Source organism: Marmota marmota, unplaced genomic scaffold (genome assembly GCF_001458135.2).
Source record: "Marmota marmota marmota unplaced genomic scaffold, marMar, whole genome shotgun sequence".
Lineage (NCBI taxonomy): Eukaryota > Metazoa > Chordata > Mammalia > Rodentia > Sciuridae > Marmota > Marmota marmota.
The window spans coordinates 27,523,085-27,545,853 of record NW_026000142.1 but is presented as its reverse complement, the minus strand read 5'-3'; the positions used below and the strand labels follow the sequence as shown (position 1 = coordinate 27,545,853).

Below are 22,769 nucleotides of genomic sequence, written 5' to 3'. Positions count from 1 at the left end.
GGCTATGCCTTCTCTCATCTGGTTTTATGTCCTGATTTTGTTTCAAGAAAACAGGATCAATATAGTCTCCTTTTGCCTCTAAAGGGGACCAAAGCAATCCCATAATATATGTGTGTGTGTGTGTGTTTGTGTGTGTTTGTGTGTGTGTGTGCGCGCACGCGCGCCTGTGTGCACATTTTACTCAGTAAAACAGAGTATCAAGGTTCAGTGTTTAGACATAAAACCACAATTATGTTAATTCTATTGAGTTCCAACTAAGATATAAAACAAAAAAGATCCTCAAATTAATAGCAAGTACAAGAATTCATATTAATCATTGTAAAAACAAATATGACACAGGAAAAGTATTACTTCTGTAGTTTAAGAGAGATCAATACACAGTTACCACTATATGGATTTTTTTTTTCAGGATAGAGTGCCACAAAACTATGGTCAACAAACCAAACTTTTCGAAGAAAAACATACACTTCCTAGTGAACCTAAGCTCCCTGAAGAACATTTTATTTATTTATTTTTCCCCTTTACTGCTTAACTGAAATTACTTTTATAAAGTCACCAATAATCTCCAAAAGGCATCAAAATCTCAGTGTTCGATACAGATATGTATAGTAAAAAGAAAAGGTAAGGTTCAGATTCAATAGCCACCATCATGATGATAATGATTAGTTTCACTTCATTTTCTCCTAATCTATCCCATTTGCTAATGTTTTAGGTTGTATAGATATAGTGATAAACAGGGAAAAATCCCTGTTCTTATGCAGTACACATTCCAAAAGTATGTTATAGTCACATAATATTTATCACTCCTGCCTTTTAACAACCCTGCCCTACTCACAACCACTGCTGTTACAGCCAATGATTATAATTTACTGCCTGACAGGTATCTCTAATTCTTTTTATTATCCCAGAGTGCCACATATAATGCTTCCTATATATTCAATATGGCATAATATGACTTCTAGACATAATGGGCATTGATAACCACATATGTAATATCAGAGTCAATGAACTGGAACCCAACTATCATTTATAACACAATAAGTTGATTATTGATAAGTCAAAAGTTGAGATAATATAGTTTGTGTAACTGGAGAGTACAAAATGCTATTTGTAACCTGTTTTTTTTTTTTTCTTTTTCTTTTTTTTTACCATCACACAAAGTGAAAGCAGTAAAAGGGAAAGGTGAAAGAAGCAAAGTCCAGAAACACCAGACAAGTTTTCAAGAATTCTCTCCCAATGGAGTTACCTAGGACCCACTGAATTCTTGCAGGAATTAGTTGTGACAGCATGTGTGAAATGTTGCCTACCAGAGAAACTCATTAAAGGTACAGAGCCCAGGTCTATGACTGGAGCATAGTCACATAAGCACTCTTTGCTTGGCATATAGCAAAATTCTAAACTCCCAGAAGGAAAGCAGGTGTTCAACATAAATCATATTGTTTGTGCCACAGAGACACAGTGAGCCACTCTTATCAGCAAAACCCTTTCAAAAGCTCAAGTCAAAACATCAGACAAGGACCAACCTTGCAAACAAGCCTAAGAAAAGCAGTCTTAGGCCTGCTATGTTAACTATTTTCTATGCACAAGTTTAAAATGAAAAAGCAAAATCTCTCCCCCAACTCCAAATCTTTCTCCTTTTAAGTAGCCAAACCATGTTAAACTGTTCTCCTAATAGATATTTTAGGTTATTTCACAAAAATTGTTGCAACTAACATATGTAGATACAGTACTTTATGCACACATTAATATTTTTTATATATAACCTTGTCAACATTTACTTCTCTCAACTTCTCAATTTTGTCATTATCAATTTTACCAAATCAGGTGGACCTTCCCAAAAGTTAATGTTGATTACTTTGCATCTCTCTGATTGCTGGAGAGGTTGGTGATTTCCCCTCATATAATTCAGTAATTATATGAATCCTTCTTCTGTTAATTATTATGCCATATGTCCATGTTTGTACTGAAATGTTCTTTGAATTATTTTTTTAAATCCTATATGGCAAAGATTTATTATTATACTTATTGTATTTTTCAAATTTTATGATTCTTCATTCCCTACACAGCATTTTACATTATGATTTTGAAGGGTTCAATCCCAGGATTCAGGTTAATAGAAAACTGAGAAAGAAATTCATAAAACCATTATAATAAGTAAAACACACAGCAAAATTACTACATGGTACAGAACCCAAACTCATAAACGCAAAAGCTGTCTTTTTCTCTCTCTGGCACCCATTTGTACTTTCCCAAACACTTACTAGCCTTTTAGGTATACTTCCAAAGATACGTAATGCATGCACAAGCGCAAATCTGTATCAATTCTATAAGCATTAGATAGATATTACTGGGTATTTTGCATGTTCACTATATAATGCATCCTAAAAATGGTCCCACATCAACCCATATAGAGAGTCCCCTTTTTATGGCTTCTTAGTATTGGTATGCTATAAATTAATTCACTAGACCCTCTGGGTAGATATTTACTATTTTGCTATTTTCTGCTAGTAGAAATCAAGTGAAATTCCATACTTCTCTACAGAAGTCATGTTGCCCAGGAATTTATTTATTTCAGAATAAATTCTTGAAAGAGAAATTGCTAGGTAAAGGGGTATGTACATTTAAAATTTGACAACTATTGCCAGATTATTCTCTACAGAAGCAGTACTACTCTAAATTTCATCTCACTCCTGTTAGAATGGCAATCATCAAGAATATAGGCAACAACAAATGTTGGCAAGGTTAGAGAAAAAGGTACACTCATACATTGCTGGTGGGACTGAAAATGGGTGCAACCACTATGGAAAGCAGTATGAAGATTCCTCAGAAAAATTGGGAATGGGACTACCATTTGACCCAGCTATCCCACTACTTGATTTATACCCAAAGGATTTAAAATCAGCATGCTATAGTGATGCAGCCACATCTAAACAATGGAACCAACTTAGGTGTCCCTCAATAGATAAATGGATAAAGAAAATATCATATATACTCAATGGAATATTACTCAGCTTTAAAGAAGACTAAATAAACAGCATTTGCCAGTAAATGTACGCAGTTGGAGAATATCATGCTAAGCAACATAAGCCAATCCCACAAAACCAAAGGCCAAATATTTTCTCTAATATGTGGACGCTAATTCACAGTAAGTTGGGGGGGGGGGGCACTAGGGAAGAATAGCATTACCTTAGACTAGGTAGAGGGAAGTGATGTGGGGATAGGAAAAGTAGTAGAATGAAACAAACATTATTACTGTATGTATAAATGTGACTACATGACCAATATGATTCTGCAACATGTATACTCAGAAAAATGAGAAATTATATCCCATCTATGTATGATATATCAAAGTCCATAAATGCACTCTACTGCCATGTATAACTAATTAAAACNTAATGTTTTTTTTTGTTTTGTTTTTGAGGGGTACCAGGGATTGAATGCAGGGGCAGTCAACCACTGAGCCACATCCCTATCCCTATTTTGTATTTTTATTTAGAGATGGGATCTCACTGAGTTGGTTAGCACCTTGCCATTAGGCTGGCTTTGAACTTGTGATTCTTTTGCCTCAGCCTCCTGAGCCCAGTTTCTTTCACTGGCACACTGCCTCCCTCTAGATAAGTATCTATTACATAAGAAAAAATTTACCCCAACAGGGTGGACACTTGCTATGGATTAGCAAGACCCTAACTTTTTAAATAAAATATAAAAAGGGCTGGGGAATGTGATTCAGTGTTTAAGCACCTCTGGGTTCAATCTCCAGTAATTCCTTCCCCCCACCAAAAAAAGGGATTAGGCCATGAGGGCTCCTCCCTTGTTAAAGGGATAAAGATTCTTATAGAAAAGACTCTATCTAACATTAAGCTAGTTTGGCCGGCTTGCCCTTCCACCTGTCATGTAAGGATCCACCAAGAAGGTCCTCACCAGACCAAACCTGGCACCTGGATCTTCAGCCTCCAAAACGATGAGAAATAAATTTTTGTTTGTTTGTTTTTAGATAAAATACCTAGTCTAAGTAGTTACAGCAGCACAAATGAGCTAAGATACTGTCTTTCTGAACTTGCTTATTTTATTTATTTATTTTTAAAAATATTCTTTTAGATGTTGATGAACCTTTATCTTGTTCTTTATTTAAATGCGGTACTGGTAATTGAACCCAGTGCCTTACACATGTTAGGCAAACGCTCTACCACTGAGCTATAACCCCAGCCCTGAACTTGCATATTTTAAATTAGGATGAAGAAATCTTCCAATTTAGCTAATTATGAGGGGGGTATCTTAGACAAAGTGGTATTTGCATCACTTTATGAAGTGATAATTCTTAGATCTTAGCTAATTTCTAATACAATAAGGCCATTCATGTGACTCAATACTTCACTGTTACCCTGACCTCTCTGAGCCATGTTATACTGCTATATAAGTTTACCTGATGTATAGTATGGTTATACGGGTAATCTCTGGGCTTAAATTAGAAATAGAGTGCAGTGGCGTGCACCTGTAATCTCAGTTACTAAGAAAGCTAAGGCTGAAGGATTCCAAGTTCTAGGCCAATCTCAGCAATTTATTGAGACCCTGTTTCATAATAAAAAAATAAAAAGGGCCAAAGATGTAGCTTGTTGGTAGTTGCCTCTAGGTTGTAATACCCGGTACCATACAGCCAGTAGATAATTTACTTATCTAAATTTAATTTCTCTATATTAGACCTACCTATAAATAAATCATATATTGGCTGGAACATTTCATGGATGACAAAGACAAAGTCTACTTTTGCCTATCTCTAATTTTATTCTAAAAACAGATACTTCTATAGCTAATTCTTTAACACTTATAAATATACCAAGAGCTCACTGCATTAGTTATTTCTATAAATGTTCTTTTTTATTTTTCTTTTTTAGTTAATGATACTACTAAATGCTTTCCGTCATCCTACTCTATTTGTTTGCTCAAAAGGTTACTTCCACCAAAATTCACCTACCCTTCTGATATGTTAAAAGTCCTTTCGTTTAAAGCCCTGTTTTGAAAGCACGTGATCTCTTCCTTTTAAGAATCCTCATGGAACAATACTCATGTACTTAATGCCTCTAAACTGTACACTTCAAAATACTAAGTTTTATGCTATGTACCTTTCACCACAAGGGGGAAAAAGGGTAAATAAAATCTTCACTTCATTGCACTTTGTTCCACAGCATTATATTCAGCTTTATGCTAGTTATTGGTACATATCTTTATTTTCTCATCTCCACTGCAAATTCCTTCAAGAAAGAGACCATGTAAGTCCAATGTCATTCAAAAGGGTTGAATTTACCAGAAAACTCACTTTCTTTGAAATAAAGCAAACCTGGGATTAGTCTATATTAAACTCACTTGAGACTTCTGGTTTCCAGTTCCATATGTAAGAAGGTTAAAAGTTGCCGCTCAGACCTAATAAATAAAAAGCTAAACAAATTTATTAAAAATAAATCACGGGCTGTGGATATAGCTCAGTTGGTAGAGTGCTTGCCTCACATGCACAAGACCCTGTATTCAATCCCCAGAACCACAAAAATCAATGAGTCTTCTTAGATCCATAAAATAAGTGAGGTCACAGGGCAAACTGCTATCCCCAAAACTGAGGAGACCACGAGGCAAATATAAAACCACGATTTATTAAAGCAGCACCCTAGAAGAGTAACCTGATCTGTGACAGATTTATGGAGGCTCAATGTGAACAACAGTTTGTTAAAAATCTCCAGGTGGACCTAGTCAGAGGTGGGATCCCACACTTTTTATCTCCAGAAGCTCTACAGGTCCTCACAGAAAATGCTAGAGGGAAAAAACCCTTTTATTCCTGGTAGGTGGAGAGGAAAATGAACCATTTTGAAACACCAGAGTATTTTGTTTCTTAACAAGGCCTACTTTAAGGAGAAACTACCCAGAGCCTAAACTGCTGGGGTGTTAGCAGAGCCTTACTGACTGGAAGAGAGGAAAACTGAGAAGTACATTAACTTCACAATCCAGAATTAAAGCCTCACTATAAAAGGCTGAGACTTAATCAAAGGATTACAGAACACTACTCCTCCCCTGAACACCTTACCACCACATTACTAAAGGCACATTTATAGCAATTCCTTTTCCCCAGTATATCATGTTCAGCTATCAAGAAAAAAAGTATAAAGTCAGATGTGGTAACACATGCCTGTAATCCCAGCTGAGGCAGGAAGATCTCAAGTTCAAAGCCAGCCTGGGCAACTTAGACCTGATCTCAAAATAAAGTGAAAAGCACATTGGGGATGTAGCTCAGAGGTGAAGCACTCCAGGGTTCAATCCCCAGTACCTCAAAGGAAAGGAAAATTAAAAAAAAAAAAAATTATAAGACCGAACAAAAGAGAAAACAGTTTGAAGAGACAGAGCAAACATCAAAACCAGACTGAGATATGACAGAGCTGCTATAATTATTGGGAAGTAATTTAAAAAACCTATGAGTAATATGCTAAGAGCTCCAATGGATAAAGTACTCACCATGCAAGAAGAGATGTATAGAAGAATATAAGAAGAAAGATGTACATTCTAGGAAATAACCAAAAAGAAATGCTAGAGATCAGATAAGTGGATGCTACTCCATAATGGTGGTGGGGGCGGGGGAACAAGAGGAGAAATTCTGGATTGGGCAAACTGGAGGAGGAAAGAGAGGGGGAGATGAGGGTAAGAAAGATGGTAGAATAAGAAAGACATCATTACCCTAGGTACATGTATGACTGCATGAATGGTGTGACCCTACTTTGTATATAACCAGAAGTGAAAAATTGTGCTCTATCTGTGTACAATTAATCAAAGAGCATTCTGCTGTCATGTGTAACTGATTAGAATAAATAAATAAACGCTAAAGATAAAAAAAAAAAAAGGAGCAGAAATGAAGACACCCTTTGATAAGCTTATTAGTAAACTGGACATGGCTGAGAAGAAAGAATCTCTGTGCTTGAGGATATTGCAACAGAAATATCCAAAACTGAAAAATAAAGAGAAAAGAGAAGAGATGGGGGTTGAGGGAACGGGAACAGGATATTCAAGACCATGAGACAACCACAAATGGTATATAACATGCATAATGAGAAGGACATAAGAATAAAGAGAGAAAGAAACAAAAGAAATATTTGAAAATACCTTATCTATAGAAGAACAAATATAAGAATTATACCTGACCTCTACTTTTAATATCGAGGTTCTAGGAGCATGTTTCAGTGACATTAAACTGATAAAACACTTTGAAACTGGCAGGAAGGTGCCACATCATTCAGCAAAACACACATTAACTAGCAGAATACTAAAGGCCTATGAACAGAAATGCTTTGATTGGTAAGTTTGCAGAAATGAAGTAATTGCTTCTCCTTGATTAAAAGTGGTTCACTTCACATGCAACATTTTAAAAATTTTGATGTTAACAGGCTTGGGAAACTAACATGTTCTACCCCATACACAGTATATTTAAGGTAAAAGAGTCTTAACAAATAGCTAAGAGTCAAGAGAAATGTTAAATTCTCTGGATAAGCAATAACCTCTTATTTAAAGGTTCTACAAACCAGTCTCCGATTACAAACGAATGGATAATCATGCTGATGGTTCCCACACTGAAAAAGACAACAAAATACAAAACAGCATAGGTTTTATAGCTGAATAGTCTGCCACTTACACATTCAGCTGAACACATGAACCTTCCTAATGTTCTGTGCTCTTCTGTTATTATCAGTGTGTGTGTGTGTGTGTGTGTGTGTGTGTGTGTGTATATATATATATATATATATATATATATATATATATATATATCTTACCTCAGAAATCTCATCTTCCATGAATCTAATGATCCCTAATACACACACACACACACACACACACCCCTACACCTGTATTTATAGGGCAAATCCCTGACCTTGGGCAAATTCAGTTTCCTCATCTATAAATACTGGACTTGGATTAGCCTGAAGACATAAGGTAAAGCACTTGTCAGTATTTCTTACAGTTTATTATGTAAGCAATATACCATTATTTGTATTATCTGTTGAAAATATACTTTGTGAGCATATTATAATGATTAACTTATTTTTAAAGATTTGTAAAGTACCTATTGTGCAACCACTGGTTAAGCACCAAAAGTAAAAAGACAAGTAAAACCCAGACCTGGCCACTGCAAACCTCACAATACAGTACAGGTTAAGTATCCCTTATCCGAAATACTTGGAACCAAAGTATTTCAAATTTCAGATTGTTTTTAGATCTCTGGGAATGGGACCTAACTTCAAACATGAAATTCATTTGTGTTTTGTATACCCCTTATACTCATAGCCTGGAGGTAATTTTATACAATATTTTTAGTATGCCTATATTTTGACTGAGACCTGTCATATAAGGTCAGGTGTGGAATTTTCAACTTGTGGCATCATGTCAGCATTCAAATACATTTTGAAGCATTTTGGATTCTGAATTAGGGATACTCAATCTGTATCAGAAAAACAGATGACTCCACTATGATATAGTGAATGGAGATAGTTACAAAGTGCTATGCAATCAAAAAGAAAAAAAAAATGTAAGTCTGAAATATCTCAACTCTGTTAAATCCAACTTATTTCATCAACAGTTTTCTGCTGCATCATGTTCTTCCATTTAAGGATTACCACTCTCAGGTACCCTGACTGATACCTTAAAAGGAAAAAGTGCTAGGGGCAATGGCTCATGCCTAAAATTCCAGCAGCTTGGGAGGCTGAGGCAGGAGGATCACAGCCAGCCTCAGCAACTTAGTGAAGCCCTAAGCAACTTAGCAATACCATGACTCAAAATAAAAAACAAAAGGGCTGGGGTTGTGACTCAGTGTTTAAGTGCCTCTGGTTTCAATCCCCAGTACATTAAAAAAAAAAAAAGTATGATATTATACTAGTTGGGGTTCTAACCAAGCTGAAGAACAACTCTACCAACTGTGTTTTCACTTGTAAAATGAACATAACAACTCTCCCACTGGGTTGTAGTGAAAACAAGAGAATTTATTAAGCACAAAGTGGCACCAACTGAATACTTGTTTAAAATCACCTCTTGGATTCTATTTATCTCTGGGCTTTGAGCCATTACTAGCTACAATGATCAACCACTGCCTTAGAGTGAGAATACAAAGTAAAATAGTAGCACAGGTAACAGCATAGAAGGTATAGAAATGGGAGAAGGGATCCAAGGTTAAGAGAGAAGGAGAGAACAACAATAAATCAAATCAACAAACAAGCTGTTTGACCAAGTATCTGGGTCACTTCTCTGCTTCTCTCTTCCCTAAAATGACTACAGCAGGTTTACCTCTGGGGGCAACTCATATACAACAGGATTTAATGAACAAGGACAATTCTTCCACTACTTTAAATTAATAAAATCTATTTTAACCTATTAACCACTGGCTAAAAGTCTCTTAATGTTATCTTTAATATTTAAAAACTACAAATTTGGGCGCTGGAGATGTGGCTCAAGCGGTAGCGTGCTCGCCTGGTATGCGCGGGGCGCTGGGTTCGATCCTCAGCACCACATAAAAATAAAATAAAGATGTTGTGTCTGCCGAAAACTGAAAAATAAATATTAAAAATTCTCTCTCTCCTCCTCTCTCTTAAAAAAAAAAAAAAAAAACTACAAATTTGGGTTGAGGTTGTAGCTCAGTGATAGAGCACTTGCCTAGCATGTGTGAGGCACTGGGTTCAATCCTCAGCACCACATAAAAATAAATAAACAAAAGGTATTGTGTGCATCTACAACTAAAAAATATTTCTTAAAAAAATATACAAATTTGCCCTACTCATTTCTCAGTGCTTTGGATCAGGCTGAATCTTGGCTTAAATCCAAATTCAAACCCCCTTATTCCACTTGGTCTCTATCTACACTACCCTCCGAATTCTGCTGTATTTTGCAATCACTGGTTAAACACCAAAAGTAAAAAGACAAGTAAAACCCAGATCTGGCCACTGCAAACCTAAACCTTCAGCACTAATGATCTCCTCAACCAGACACTTAAATGTCCCTAATATTTTGTGCTCCTGTCAGCCAGGTGCTGTGGCTCATACTTGTAATCCCAACATCTTGGGAGGCTAAAACAGGAGAATTCCAAGTTCCAGGCCAGCCTAAGCAGTTTAGGAGAGGCCCTAAGCAACTTAGTGAGACCCTATCTCAAAATAAAAAATAGGGGGCTGGAGATGTGGCTCAGTGGTTAAGCACCCTTGGGTTCAATTCCTGGTATATAAAAAAGAAAAGAAAAAAAAAATCTCATTTTTCATTACCATAATCTTACCAACAACTCAAACTAAAGACCTCTAAAATTAAAATGATTATCTAACTTCTCAAACAAATTTCTTTTTCTGTATTCCCTATCTCATCATTAACCCTAGTGTCCATGGTTGCCTAAATAAGTCTGTCCTAACTCTCTATTTTCACCAAGTCTTCTTGGTAATGTTACCTAAGAACTGCCTTTCAAACTCATCCCTTTCCTTCATATTCACTGTTATTGTCTTTAGGTCCTTCTGTTTAAACTACTGGAACCATTTTCTAAGTGGTCTCTGCATCTGTTCTTAACTCTTTTACATCCATTCCCCACAGAGCAGTCAGGATGATCCCTCCTAAAACAAAATGTTAGTAAGATAATATCATACCTCAGGGGAAAATTCAAAAGGTTCTTATCTCACCCACTAAAGACCAAAGTCCTCATACAATGGCCTACAATAACCCAAAAGGTCTACCACAAGTTCTGATCCTACTGTAAATCTACTACTCTCCTTCTTACTCATTCTGCTCAAGCACACTGGTTTCCTTGACATCCTTTCAGTGTACTTGGGCTCTTGCTATTCCTTCTCTCTGAATAGCTCTTCTCAGGATAACTGCATGTTTTTCTCCCTCTTTCACGTCTTACTTCAATGTACTAACCTCCCATTGTCATAATATCTTTGATACCTACCATATGGTAGATTATCAATTTTTCTATTATTCTATTTTTGATCCTTCCAGATAAAAATACATGTGATTCTGCAGTTCTTCTGACTTAAAAGGTGGAGTCTCTTTCCCTACTCCTTGAAATTAAGCTGGCACTATAACTTGCATTGACCAACAGAATGCAACAAAGTGACAGTATGCCAGTTTCAAGTCTAAAGAGATCTTAAGTAGTCTCCCTCACTTGCTTTTTTACATCTGCTACAACCATGAGATTGTGCCTAGGCTAGTCTATGGGAGAACAAGAAACATGGAGCAGGAAGGGACCATAGTCATGGGAGATGTACTGACAGCCAAGTGGTCCCTGGAAATGTAATGAACCTAGCCAAGATCATCCAAACCTCCTAGCTGAACACTACAACGTGATACATATTTCATAATAACAAATTTTGGTATAGTAGTGCAAGAGTATGATTTATAAATTAAAGAATATATAGAGAGAAGATGCTTGCTGAAAACTTTCTACTGAGAAAAGTGTGGAGATCACTAGCATGGATAATACAGAAAACTCCCAAGTGCAATAAATATGAGATCTTCTATAATCTGCTCCCAATCTCCTCTTTCCTATAATATATTTGCCACTTTTTGCATGTACACTATATCAAGACAAATTATGGCTCACTGATCATCTGCTTCTGTAAATAGTTTTATTTGGACACAGTCACATCCATTTGTTTATATATGATCTACAGTTATGCTATACAACAAGTGTTCAGTGGTTGCAAAAAGACTATATGGCTTACAAAGCCTACAACATTAATAATCTAATATTTATAACCTAATCTATTTATAAAAAAGTCTGCTGATCCCTTAGCTCTAGACCAGCTGTTCTTCTTTAAATTTTTTATTCTAATTTGTTATATGACAGCAGAAAGCATTATAATTCATATTACACATATAGAGCACAATTTTTCATATCTCTGGATGTACACAAAGTATACTCACACCATTCGCATCTTCATACATGTACTTAAGGTAATGATGTCCATCTCATTCCTTTCCCTCCCTCCCCTTTGCCTATCTAGAGCTTATCTAATCTTCCCATGCTCCCTGTCCCAACCCTACTAGGAATCAGCCTCCTTATATCAGAGAAAATATTCAGCATTTGGCTTTTTGGGATTGGCTAACTTCACTTAGCATTTTATTCTTCAACTCATCCACTTACCTGCAAATGTCAGGATTTTATTCTCTTTTGATGAGTAATATTCCATTGTGCACTGAATGATCTCCTTAACCAGACAGTTAAATGTCCATTTTCTTTACCCATTCATCTACTGTACGGCATCTAGGTTGGTTTAGCTATTGTGAATTGTGCTACAATAAAAACTGATGTGGCTATGTCCATGTAGTATGCTGTTTTTAAGTCCTTTGGGTATGGACCCAGGAGTAGGACAGCTGGGTCAAATGGTGGTTCCATTCCAAGTTTTCCAAGGAATCTCCACACTGCTTTCCATATTGGCTGCACCATTTTGTAGTCCCACTAGCAAAGTATGAGTGTGTCTTTTTCCCCACATCCTCACCAACACTTATTGTTGTTTGTGTTCTTAATAACTGCCATTCTGACTGGAGATGAAATCTTAGGGTAGTTTTGATTTGCATCTCTCTAATAGCTAGAGATGTTGAACATTTTTTCATATATTTGTTGAATGACTGTATATCTTCTTCTAAGAAGTGTCTGTTAAGTTCCTTGGCCCATTTATTTATGGGGTTATTTATTATTTTGGTGTTAAGTTTTTTGAGTTCTTTATATACCCTAGAGATTAGTGTTCTATCTGATGTGCAAGTGGTAAAAATTTGCTCTGAAGCTGCAGCTCTCTATTCACCTCACTGATTTCTAAGAAGCTTTTTAGTTTGAATCAATTCCATTTATTAATTCTTGATTTTAATTCTTGCCTATAGGAGTCTTATTAAGGAAGTAAGGAGCCTAATCTGATATGAAGAAGATTTAGGCTTCTATTAGATGTGGGGCCTCCCTCTGGCCCGCCATCTTGGGTCCCTAGGCCAGCTGTTGGGGATGTGAGCACGGGAGAAAGGAGAGGGAAAGGGAAAAATAATCTTGAAGGAAGACCTGGGGCTTGTTTTGGTTGGAGATCAGTATCTTTCCTGCCTCCTTTCTCATCCAGTAGGTGGGGTTGTCCCTTGTTAGTTGGTATCTCCGCCCTCAAGACAGCTCTCTGGCTTACAGTGTCAGCTGACTTTAAGCCTGTGTGAAGTTCTCAGGTGCAGGCAGGCAACTGTAGGGGACTATGTGGGCTGCTGCGCAGTCCCAAGATCACAGTGGTAAAAGATACTGAAAATACTAATACTGATATATTAACTGCATGTATGAATATCCCACTGAAATCCACTATTATTTATAATTATAATACACCAATGAAAATGGAAAATTTTCTTCATCTGAAAAAAAATTTTTCATAGAATTATTATTTTGAAATATATTAAAATAAATATTTCTAACATTTCTTATTTTCGTTTCATTTCCTTTGCTACCTTAATTAATTCCCTTTAATCTTAAGACACAAAAAATGGGCAAGATATTGTAGAAGGGTCATTAGATTTATCTTGTGTAGACTGTTCCAAAGCATACAATAAATAGGGAACTACTCTAGTTGTTTACTCTAGTTGTTTACCCATTCATCTATTGAAGGGCATCTAGGTTGGTTTAGCTATTGTGAACTAACTGTGCTACAATAAAAATTGATGTGGCTGTGTCCACGTAGTATGCTGTTTTTAAGTCCTTTGGGTATAGACCCAGGAATGGGACAGCTAGGTCAAATGGTGATTCTATTTGGGAATGTTAAGGTGATTCTATGACTTAGTAATATTATTCCCAAGACTCCTTTCAGTTCTGAGATCCTTTTAATTAAAAAAATAAGGGTTCATAACAACTCTCCAAGCCATATCTTCTCTGGCAGTAGTATTAGTGATCAATAACAACAACAACAAAAAGGAGAAAGCTTGGGAAGAAACTAATCTCAAAGGTGTGAGGTACAAGAGTAGAGTTGACATTCTGAATTTATCACTCTCTAACAGGCAGGAGGCAAAAATTATGGCTTTGGAATGAATCTGTTATTTTATTTATTTTTTAATATTTATTTATTTTTTAGTTGTAGTTGCACATAATACCTTTATTTATATGTGGTGCTGAGGATCGAACCCAGGGCCTCACACATGCTAGGCGAGCACTCTACCACTGAGCCACAACTCCAGCCCAAATCTGTTATTTTAAGCAAGCCAATACTTGAACGTAATAATGTAGGAGGACATTTAAATTTTTTAAACATCTTATGCAGGTCAAATTACATACACTACATTCAAAACATTAACTTTCCCAAAATAAAACACGATTTTCTATATATTACTTGTATTTTCCATATAAAATGACTGGGGATGTGGCTCAGTGGTTGAGTGTTTTTGAAAAGACAAAAAAATAAAAACCTTCCATATAGAAGCCAGAGTGTGGGAACCAGTCAGATGGGCTGGGTTCTGCAAGGTTTTGGCTCTGCCACATATTTATTCTCCCTACTTTTATTTTTATTTTATAAAATTTTCTTCTGCTTTCAGATAAAAAAAAAATTTTTTTTAGAGATCAAAGAGAAAGGGAGCCCACAGCACCCACCTGTAATTCTAGTGGCACAGGAGGATGAGGAAGGAGGATCAGGAGTTCAAAGCCAGCCTCAGCAACTTATAGTGGCCCTAAGCAACTCAGCTAGACCCTGTCTCCAAATAAGATATAAAAAGGTCTGGGGATATGGTTCAGTGGTTAAGCACCTCTGGGTACAATCTCTGGCAGTAACAATTAAAAAAAGAGCAGGCGAAAAGAGGTTTTAGTATGTCAAACACCTACATACTGTATATTTAATAAATGTGACCTTCCTTCTCTCCTTTTCTCTGTTCACAACAAGTTCTTCTTTATAGTGAATTGAAATCTGCTTTCTTCTTCCTGCCTTCTGAAGCTAAGAGTAAGTTTTCTAAATAGGAAAGAGTAGAAGAGCATGAGTTTGAGAATGAAGCCCAACTTCAGTACCTTACGTACCTCTTTCAGTATGAATTTTCTGATTTGTAAAATAAAAATAGTACTTATACTCAATAGTACTTTAGTATTCACAGGATTGGTTGCTAATTAAATTAATGTTGGATGTCAGAATTCAAACATTAAAATGTTATAAGATAAAATTTGTATTAAGTTAAAAATTTAAATTGGACACAGTATGGAATAACCTTATAAAAGTTCAGAAAAAAAGATCTATAGATATTAAGTGCAACAAATGTTATGGGTCAAAAGTGAAAAATATCATTTAAAAAAGACATGAGAAGACCCACTGTGTCTTCAGAAATAAGATCTCAATAAGGACTATGTTAAAGTTTCTAAATGCCATATTTGAAGAACAATGATAAAAGTATTTGGCCTGTCATAAGTGAAATAGTTGACAATATTGAAAATTTTGATTTAAAGAAAATATCTTAGGAAACAAACAAAACTGTTTTCAGGTGTTTGAAACAATATAATATAGAACAAGATGTAGGATAATAAACTACTTTACTAGCTATCTACTCTAAGCCAGGCATTTTTACTCCCATACCCCCTTCATGAAAGGTTCACCAAAAATTTCTTCCCAATTATTAAAACAAAGAATGTCCACTACTGAAAATAGAAAAATACAAAAAAAAAAGTATTAAAAAATTATCCAGAGTCAAACATCAAAAGATAATCATCATACCAAAAGATACTTAAATTCACTTCTAATATTTTAAAAATTATTTATTCAAGGGACCAACTGTGTGAGAGGGGATGTACGGTAAGTAAACAAATAAGAGTATATTCAGTTACAAACTGAAAGAGCTAGGAAGTCCTCAAGTCTGTAACTTGCTTAGTCTGGTAAAATGCCACAGAAATGACACTATGTTGAGTTACAGAATCTAGACGTTATCTAAAGAGGTCTTGCAATTCTTGAATCCCTAAGACCACCACACTGTGAAGTAGCCTGATATGAAAGAGTAAGTGTAGAGAGGAAGAGAGTTCCTAGCCACTCCAGGGAAAAGTCCCAGACATGTGACTGAGGTCATCATACAACACTCAAGGATAGGTTGAGCCTCCAGCTGATTGCAGCAGCATGTATGAGTCTAGGCAAAACCAGAACAAAACAAAACGAAACAAAAACAAAAAAAAATCCTCACCCAGTCAATCCACAGAATCATGAGAAGTCATAAATCTTTGTGATTTTAAGGAATACTAAGTTTGGGAATTGTTTGCACCACAGTAATAAACACCTACCTAAAGTACTGCCATTTACTATTATATATTTGTGTTTATATCACATTTCCACTTAACAATGTATCTATCACGAGAGCTGGGGTTGTAGCTCAGTGCTAAAGCACTAGCCTGGCATGTATGAGGCACTCATTTTTTGGGGGGTGGGGACAAAGGGTACCACGGATTGAACTCAGAGACACTCAACCACTGAGCCATATCCCCAGCCCTATTTTGTATTTTATTTAGAGACAGGGTCTCTCTCAGTTGCTTAGCACCTCACTGTTACTGAGAATGGCTTTGAACTTGAGATCCTCTTGTCTCAGCCTCCAGAGCTGCTGGGATTATAGGCCTGTGCCACCACACCTGGCTCAGCACCACAAGCAAATAAATAAATAAAATAAAAGCCCACTGACTACTAAAATTAAAACACACACACACATATATATAAATATATAAACATTGTATCATAAACATTTCCTCACTTAATCTTCTAAATCTAATAAGAAACCTTCACTTGGCAAACCATTTAAAATGACATAAAAAGATCTTTGTATATGAACTGAAGGTGCTAAACTGCTAAACTGAGTCATTACTGCTTTCATCATATATTAAACAGTTTCTAAAAAAAAATTTTATAAAAAATTATCTTACCCCCCCTTTCTAATAATGCCACCTGTGTCTTCTGTTATTTGTGCAACATGGTAATCTAAAACAATGTTTTCCAGTTGTGTGATCTCCAGTGGGAAGTCAATCAATTTAGCATGTTACAATAACCATTTTTTAAAAAATGAAATAGAGAACACAAACTATAAGCACACTGCAAGTAGTTAGGGTTAAGAATTCTTAGATGAACCTTTGGTCTATGAAATGTATTCTAAATATTCATGTACGATGTATTTTTAAATCAGGGCTTAGGTAAAAATCCTTGAAACAACACTATGTTGACTTGCTTGGGGATACCTACCATCAATGGCATCTTCAGATTAATATACTATAGATACTGTTTTTATCTCTCACCAAAAAGGTCAAAAGAGAAAGAGCAAATGATTGTCTTTTTCTTCTCACATTTACTTTTCACTCAATACTCTCATTCTTCCTTCCTAATTCTCCTAGCATCTTTTATTTTATAACAAGTCTAACACTACAAAATATTTACTTCATGAATACAGAACTAAGATTGAGAGTGGTTTAAATCACTCAAAGTTACACAGTTAAGAACCAGATAGGTCTAACCTATATATGACTGTTGTAATCCACACATTAGAATGTCCAGTATGCTGGGCTTTCAAATTACTAACTAAAGTCAAACATACTATAAAGATATACTCTGTCCATGTATGCATTCCTTCCTTAATCCCATATAATTAGTATTCCTGCCCACTTGTATCAAAAGATTATTTTCCCCTTGTCTATCTCCAATATACATTTCAAAGACAAAAGAGAAAATACAGAGATCTGGTTAAATTCTTTCTATTTTAAAATAAAAATTCCTAAGCCTTATTTAACAATTAGAAAAATAAATGGTGAGGTCATTTTGGAAACATTACAGTTCAAGAACTTACAGTGTCAAGAACCAGTACAAAATTGGTATATAGTAAAGCAATGACAGAAAATTAGTTGTACTGCTTAAATATTTACTTTGTATTTCTAGTTTAGATTAAGTTCCATTTTCTAAAACTAATTAAATAATTTAAAAATAATCCACCATTCATCACAATAGGCTATAAAAATATTAATATTATTCTTCTAAAATCATAAAGAGCATTAGGATAACCCATGTCACTATAGTCAGTTTTACCACATTAGTTGGATTCTTCAGTATTTATAAATAGTGAAGTATTAGACTATATTTCCCTGAGAATCTAAGAGCATGAAAAATATAAAATAATGGTGCATCTGAGCATAAATGAATAGAAAGAGACTAAAATAGGAGAAAAAACAGGTTTAAGTGGTGCTTCAACATCAAGGGAAGAATGGGCTTTAAAAACAAAGATGGCAACAACACTGAATACTGAAGAGAGATCAAGAAAAATAAGTACTATTATAAAGTGTTCATTGGAGCTGGGAATGGTGGTGCACACCTATAATCCCAGAAATTTGGGAGGCTGAGGTAGGAAGATTGAAAGTTCAAAGCCAGCCTCAGCAATTTAGTGAGGCCCTAAGAGCCTGTCTCAAAAAAATAAGAAGGGCTGGGGGATCTTGCCCAGTGGCTAAGCACTCCTGGGTTCAATCCACAGTACCATAAAAAAAAAAAAAAAAAAAAAATTGTTCACTGGATATGTCCAAGAGGTACAAGGTAACCATGGCAAATGCAATTCCAGCAAAATGCTAAGAGCTAGAAATTAGCTTACAATGGGTTAAAGGAATGAAAAGGCCAATAAAGTGGAACTAGCCAATGCCTACTTAACTATTTATTCAAGAGAGCTCACAATAAGTCTTCATTTAATATTACTAATATTTTTTAAGTTGCAGATGGGCACAATACCTTTATTTATTTATTGAACCCAGTGCCTCATACATGCCAGGCAAGCACTCTACCACTGAGCTACAGCCCCAGCCCCCACTAATAATTTGTGAGTGCTTACTTTCACAAAGAAGTATTTTCTGCTTCTGGCTTTCAAACTACTGAAATACTCATCTTTATCTTTCTAAAGTTAAAAAAAAAAGCATCTGGTATATTAAAACATTAAAGGCACATTTCTCTTTTATAATTTTCTACTAACTTTATTGTAATTTTTTAAAAAAGCTTTTTAATTTTTTATGACATTCAATAATGCCTGTGAATGAGTGGAGATAAATATTTGAACCTAATCAACTATTTCAGTTGAAAATTGTATTACGGATATCCATTCACCCTGTGTTCCCCCTTGACACTTATGTTATCTATTTATAGTATTAGACGTAAACAATCACAAATAACTAGTTATAAATTACAGTACATTTCCAAATTACACAAGTCCTCCCCCAAGCTAATATCCATTATCAGCACACAATGACAGGTAAACTGACAAGAGTAGATAGAGATGGTACATAAAGAGAGGTACATAAAAAAACACAAAGGTAGATACATAGGCACAGAGACAGGAACACTGATACCCAAGAAAGTACAATATTAGAATATATTCTAATATATTATAGAATATATAAATTTTTAGGTGATTCATGAGTTTAGATTAATTTTAACAAAGTATTCTGATACATATTCAGGAAGAGAATAAACAGTGACTGGATACCAAGAAGGTTCCAGATTTTAATATTAACAAATTATTAAATTTTAAGATACTATAAATATGCTGTCACATATGATCTTAATTTTATACTTTCTACACAGAATCCTTACAATCTTGCTTAATGCTTAATGTATACTGTAAGCATAAAATAACACTCTGCCAGAACCAAGACAGTGTTCTCTCAGGTCATGAGGACTCTTGAGACCTCTTTTTCCTTCTCTGAAGAAGATAAGTAAGTTTATTTGAGGGTGGCTTTAGTTTGGAATGTCCCCTAAAGTCCATGTGTTAGAGGTTGGTCCCCAGCTGGCTGCCATTGTAAACTGGTTGAATCTTAGAGGCAGGGCCTAGTAAGAGGTCTTCTGTAATTGGGAGTATGTCCTCAAAAGGGAATTATGGGATTCCATTCTTTCGTGTTCCAGTCATGAGGGAAGCAGCTCTGCCCCAGGGTACACTCCTTGCTATGATGGGCTGACTTGCCACACACTCAAAAGCAATGAAGCCAATTAATCATGGACTGGAATCCCCAAAACAAAATATAACTTTTCCCTTTTAAAAATTGAATGATCTTGGGGGCTGGGACTGGGGCTAGCACATGGGAGGCCCTGGGTTCAATCCTCAGCACCACTTAAAAAGGAATAAGTAAAATTAAAGGTATTGTGTCCAACTACAACTAAAAAAATACATATTAAAAAAATGATGATCTTGGATATTTGTTTCAGTAACAGAAACTAACACAGGGATGAAACATTAAAATAGTATTTTTCTGTGTTTTTTTTTTCTTCCAGTTTTGCTTCAAGGATTCTACACTGAACACTCTGGACTGCCTAATTAGTAAACCATTCCTCCTTTCTCTAAGTTTCTTCCACATAATTACCAATGAACTCCCATCCTGGTCAATTACACATACTTATACTACAGAATACTCATCTCACTGATAAGTTGACTGATTCTCAGTAATTGGAAAGTGAGATATAACAATTCTAGTCATTCTAACTCTTCCCCTCAACTAAGGTAAAAGTGAATAAGACAGGATAGACTACCATAAGTTAAAAGAGAAAGTTGAGTTAAAACAGAAGTCAAAATGTAAAGAAAGAACAGTATAGCAGGTATGTAGAGAAGCAAATACCAGTACTCAAGCAGCCCCAGAAGTCAGAAAAACTGATAAACATGGAGGAACATAGAAAGATGGTATGAAAATATATAAATGGATCTCCATTTCTCAGTTCTTATTCTTCAAGCAGCTGAAGAGCAGTATTTTATTGCAATAAATCCTTTTTTCACTTATGCTAGTTAGGAAGTAAGCTGTAGCCAAAAATCTATAATGATAAAAAACGATTTTTTTCTTTTACCGACTTTTCTTCTAAAAAATGCCCACATACTACTATGTCTTAGAAAAAGTACCCCCTTTCATTTAATGTATTGGGTTAAATCCAGCTCTGCAACCTTTCTAATTGCAAGATCCATAATAAACTCCTCAGTTTCTGGACAGTATTAATGTTCCTTTTAACACTAAAGAGTCAATGACTTCAGAAGTAGAGCCATCATACAGAAAGTATGTAAAAAGCTATTCTCTGTCTTTGTAGCATATGACCTAGAACTCCTTTCTGTTCCGATCACAAATGCATAGTCTCAAAACCTCTTTAGAGTAATCTTATTGAAAACTCAAATTTGCTGGAGAATCAAAACTAAACAAGAAACCACCATTATAAATCAGTTGCCCATGTCCTAAAGAACAGATTTGAAAGAAGAAGATGAAAAATTGGGCATAATTGTGGCTGGGAGTGTAGCTCAGGGACAGAGCATGTGCTTAATATCCACAGGACCATGGGTTCAATCTCCAGCACCAAGAAAAGAGAAAGGGGATAAAAAAGAGCGATCTAAGAACTGTGAGAGAGATATAAGAACAGAGTACTGCTTTATATATCTGAAATAAAATAAAATTACCAGATTTAAGAACACTGGCTAAAAATTGATTTTAAAAAGTCCTACTCTAAAACAGGCGTGGTGGTACACACCTGTAACCCCAGCCGCCCAGGAGACTGAGAGAGAAGGACCTAGAATTCAAAGCCAGCTTCATCAAAAGCGAGGCTCTAAGCAACTCAGTGAGATCCTGTCTGTAATAAAATACAAAATTGGGCTGGGGACGTGGCTCAGTGGTCGAGTGCCCTTGAGTTCAAACCCCAGTACCAAAAAAAAAAAAGGTCCTACTCTAAGACTAAAAAAACTATACCATAAAATAATGGGACATCAAAACATTTCTTAGGCTGGGCATGGTGGCATATGACTATAATTCCAGTAAACCCAGGAAACTGAGACAGAGCACTGCAAGTTAAGAGGCCAGCCTAGGCAATGCAGCAAAACATTGTCTCAAAATGAAATAAAATAAGCTGGTGGTATAACTCAGTTATTGATTAAATCTCCAATATTATATATATATCCATCATACACATAACCATATATGCACACATATATGTGTGTGCACATACGTGTACATCTCTCTATATATTCAGACATTATCTTGGTCTTTCCAGGTAGGTATTATATCTTCAATTTCTCTAGGCAACTTGCTCATGATCACAGACAGATCAGGATAGAAATTAATGCCTGTATGGCTCCAAAGCTTGTGATTCTTCCAACAGTCCAGAGGTTCTAAGATTTTTGGCATCCAAGCCCTTGTAAGTCAAGGACTATGAACTTTCTTCCCTTCAAACTGGACTAATAAACAAAATTATACAATATGAAAGGGTTCACAGATCCCCTGGAGGATCACTCACTACCCCCAGGAAAACTCCTTTTCAATACGTATGTTCAGTTAGTACCTTCCTAAATGCCATACTTTCAATCTCCAATTCTAAATACAGCACCCTGCCGCAGTCTGGCTGGGCACAATCAGGAGCCACTTGTCAAAAGAAACTAACTTTATTTTTAGAACCACACACGCCAAACAAAACAGCCTCTCAGGAAAAATCCTCAGAGCCTCAACTGCCACCACCGGCTTTCCACAAGCCTCTCTCTCCCACACAAGCCTCTCTCCACCTCCCACAATCCTCCTGCTCTTGAGGCCGATTGGCTGGGTCACGTGGGCGGAGCCAAAAAAAGTCCCCCAATGAGCAGCTCCGTGGTCTGAAAGGGCAGGGAAACAGTCCAATGAGCATCACCGCAGAGGAGCCAATCAGCTAGATGTTGCTGGGGCCGAGGAGCCAATCAGCTAGATGTTGCTGGGGCCGCTGTGAGCCAATCATCAGCCGGCAGCTGGAAGTTTGCTGGCAGCTGGAAGTTTGCTGGGGCCCCTTTGGCTGTGGCTCTCAACA

At 36.0% G+C, this 22,769-nt stretch overlaps 1 protein-coding gene across 4 annotated transcripts in view; it reads right to left on the bottom strand.

Annotated features, from left to right (window-relative positions):
* Positions 1 to 22,769, bottom strand: part of Ptpn12 (protein tyrosine phosphatase non-receptor type 12) — a 114,129-nt gene that overhangs the window by 77,260 nt on the left and 14,100 nt on the right. The window contains exon 1 of one of the 4 annotated variants that reach the window (XM_048786206.1): positions 5,265 to 5,271. The exons of the other annotated variants lie outside the window; for them this stretch is intronic. Within the exon in view, the coding sequence (XP_048642163.1) occupies positions 5,265 to 5,267 (3 nt within the window). The 5' untranslated portion in view covers positions 5,268 to 5,271. Of the gene's footprint in view, positions 1 to 5,264; positions 5,272 to 22,769 lie in introns of those variants that run through there. 4 annotated transcript variants of the gene reach the window in all.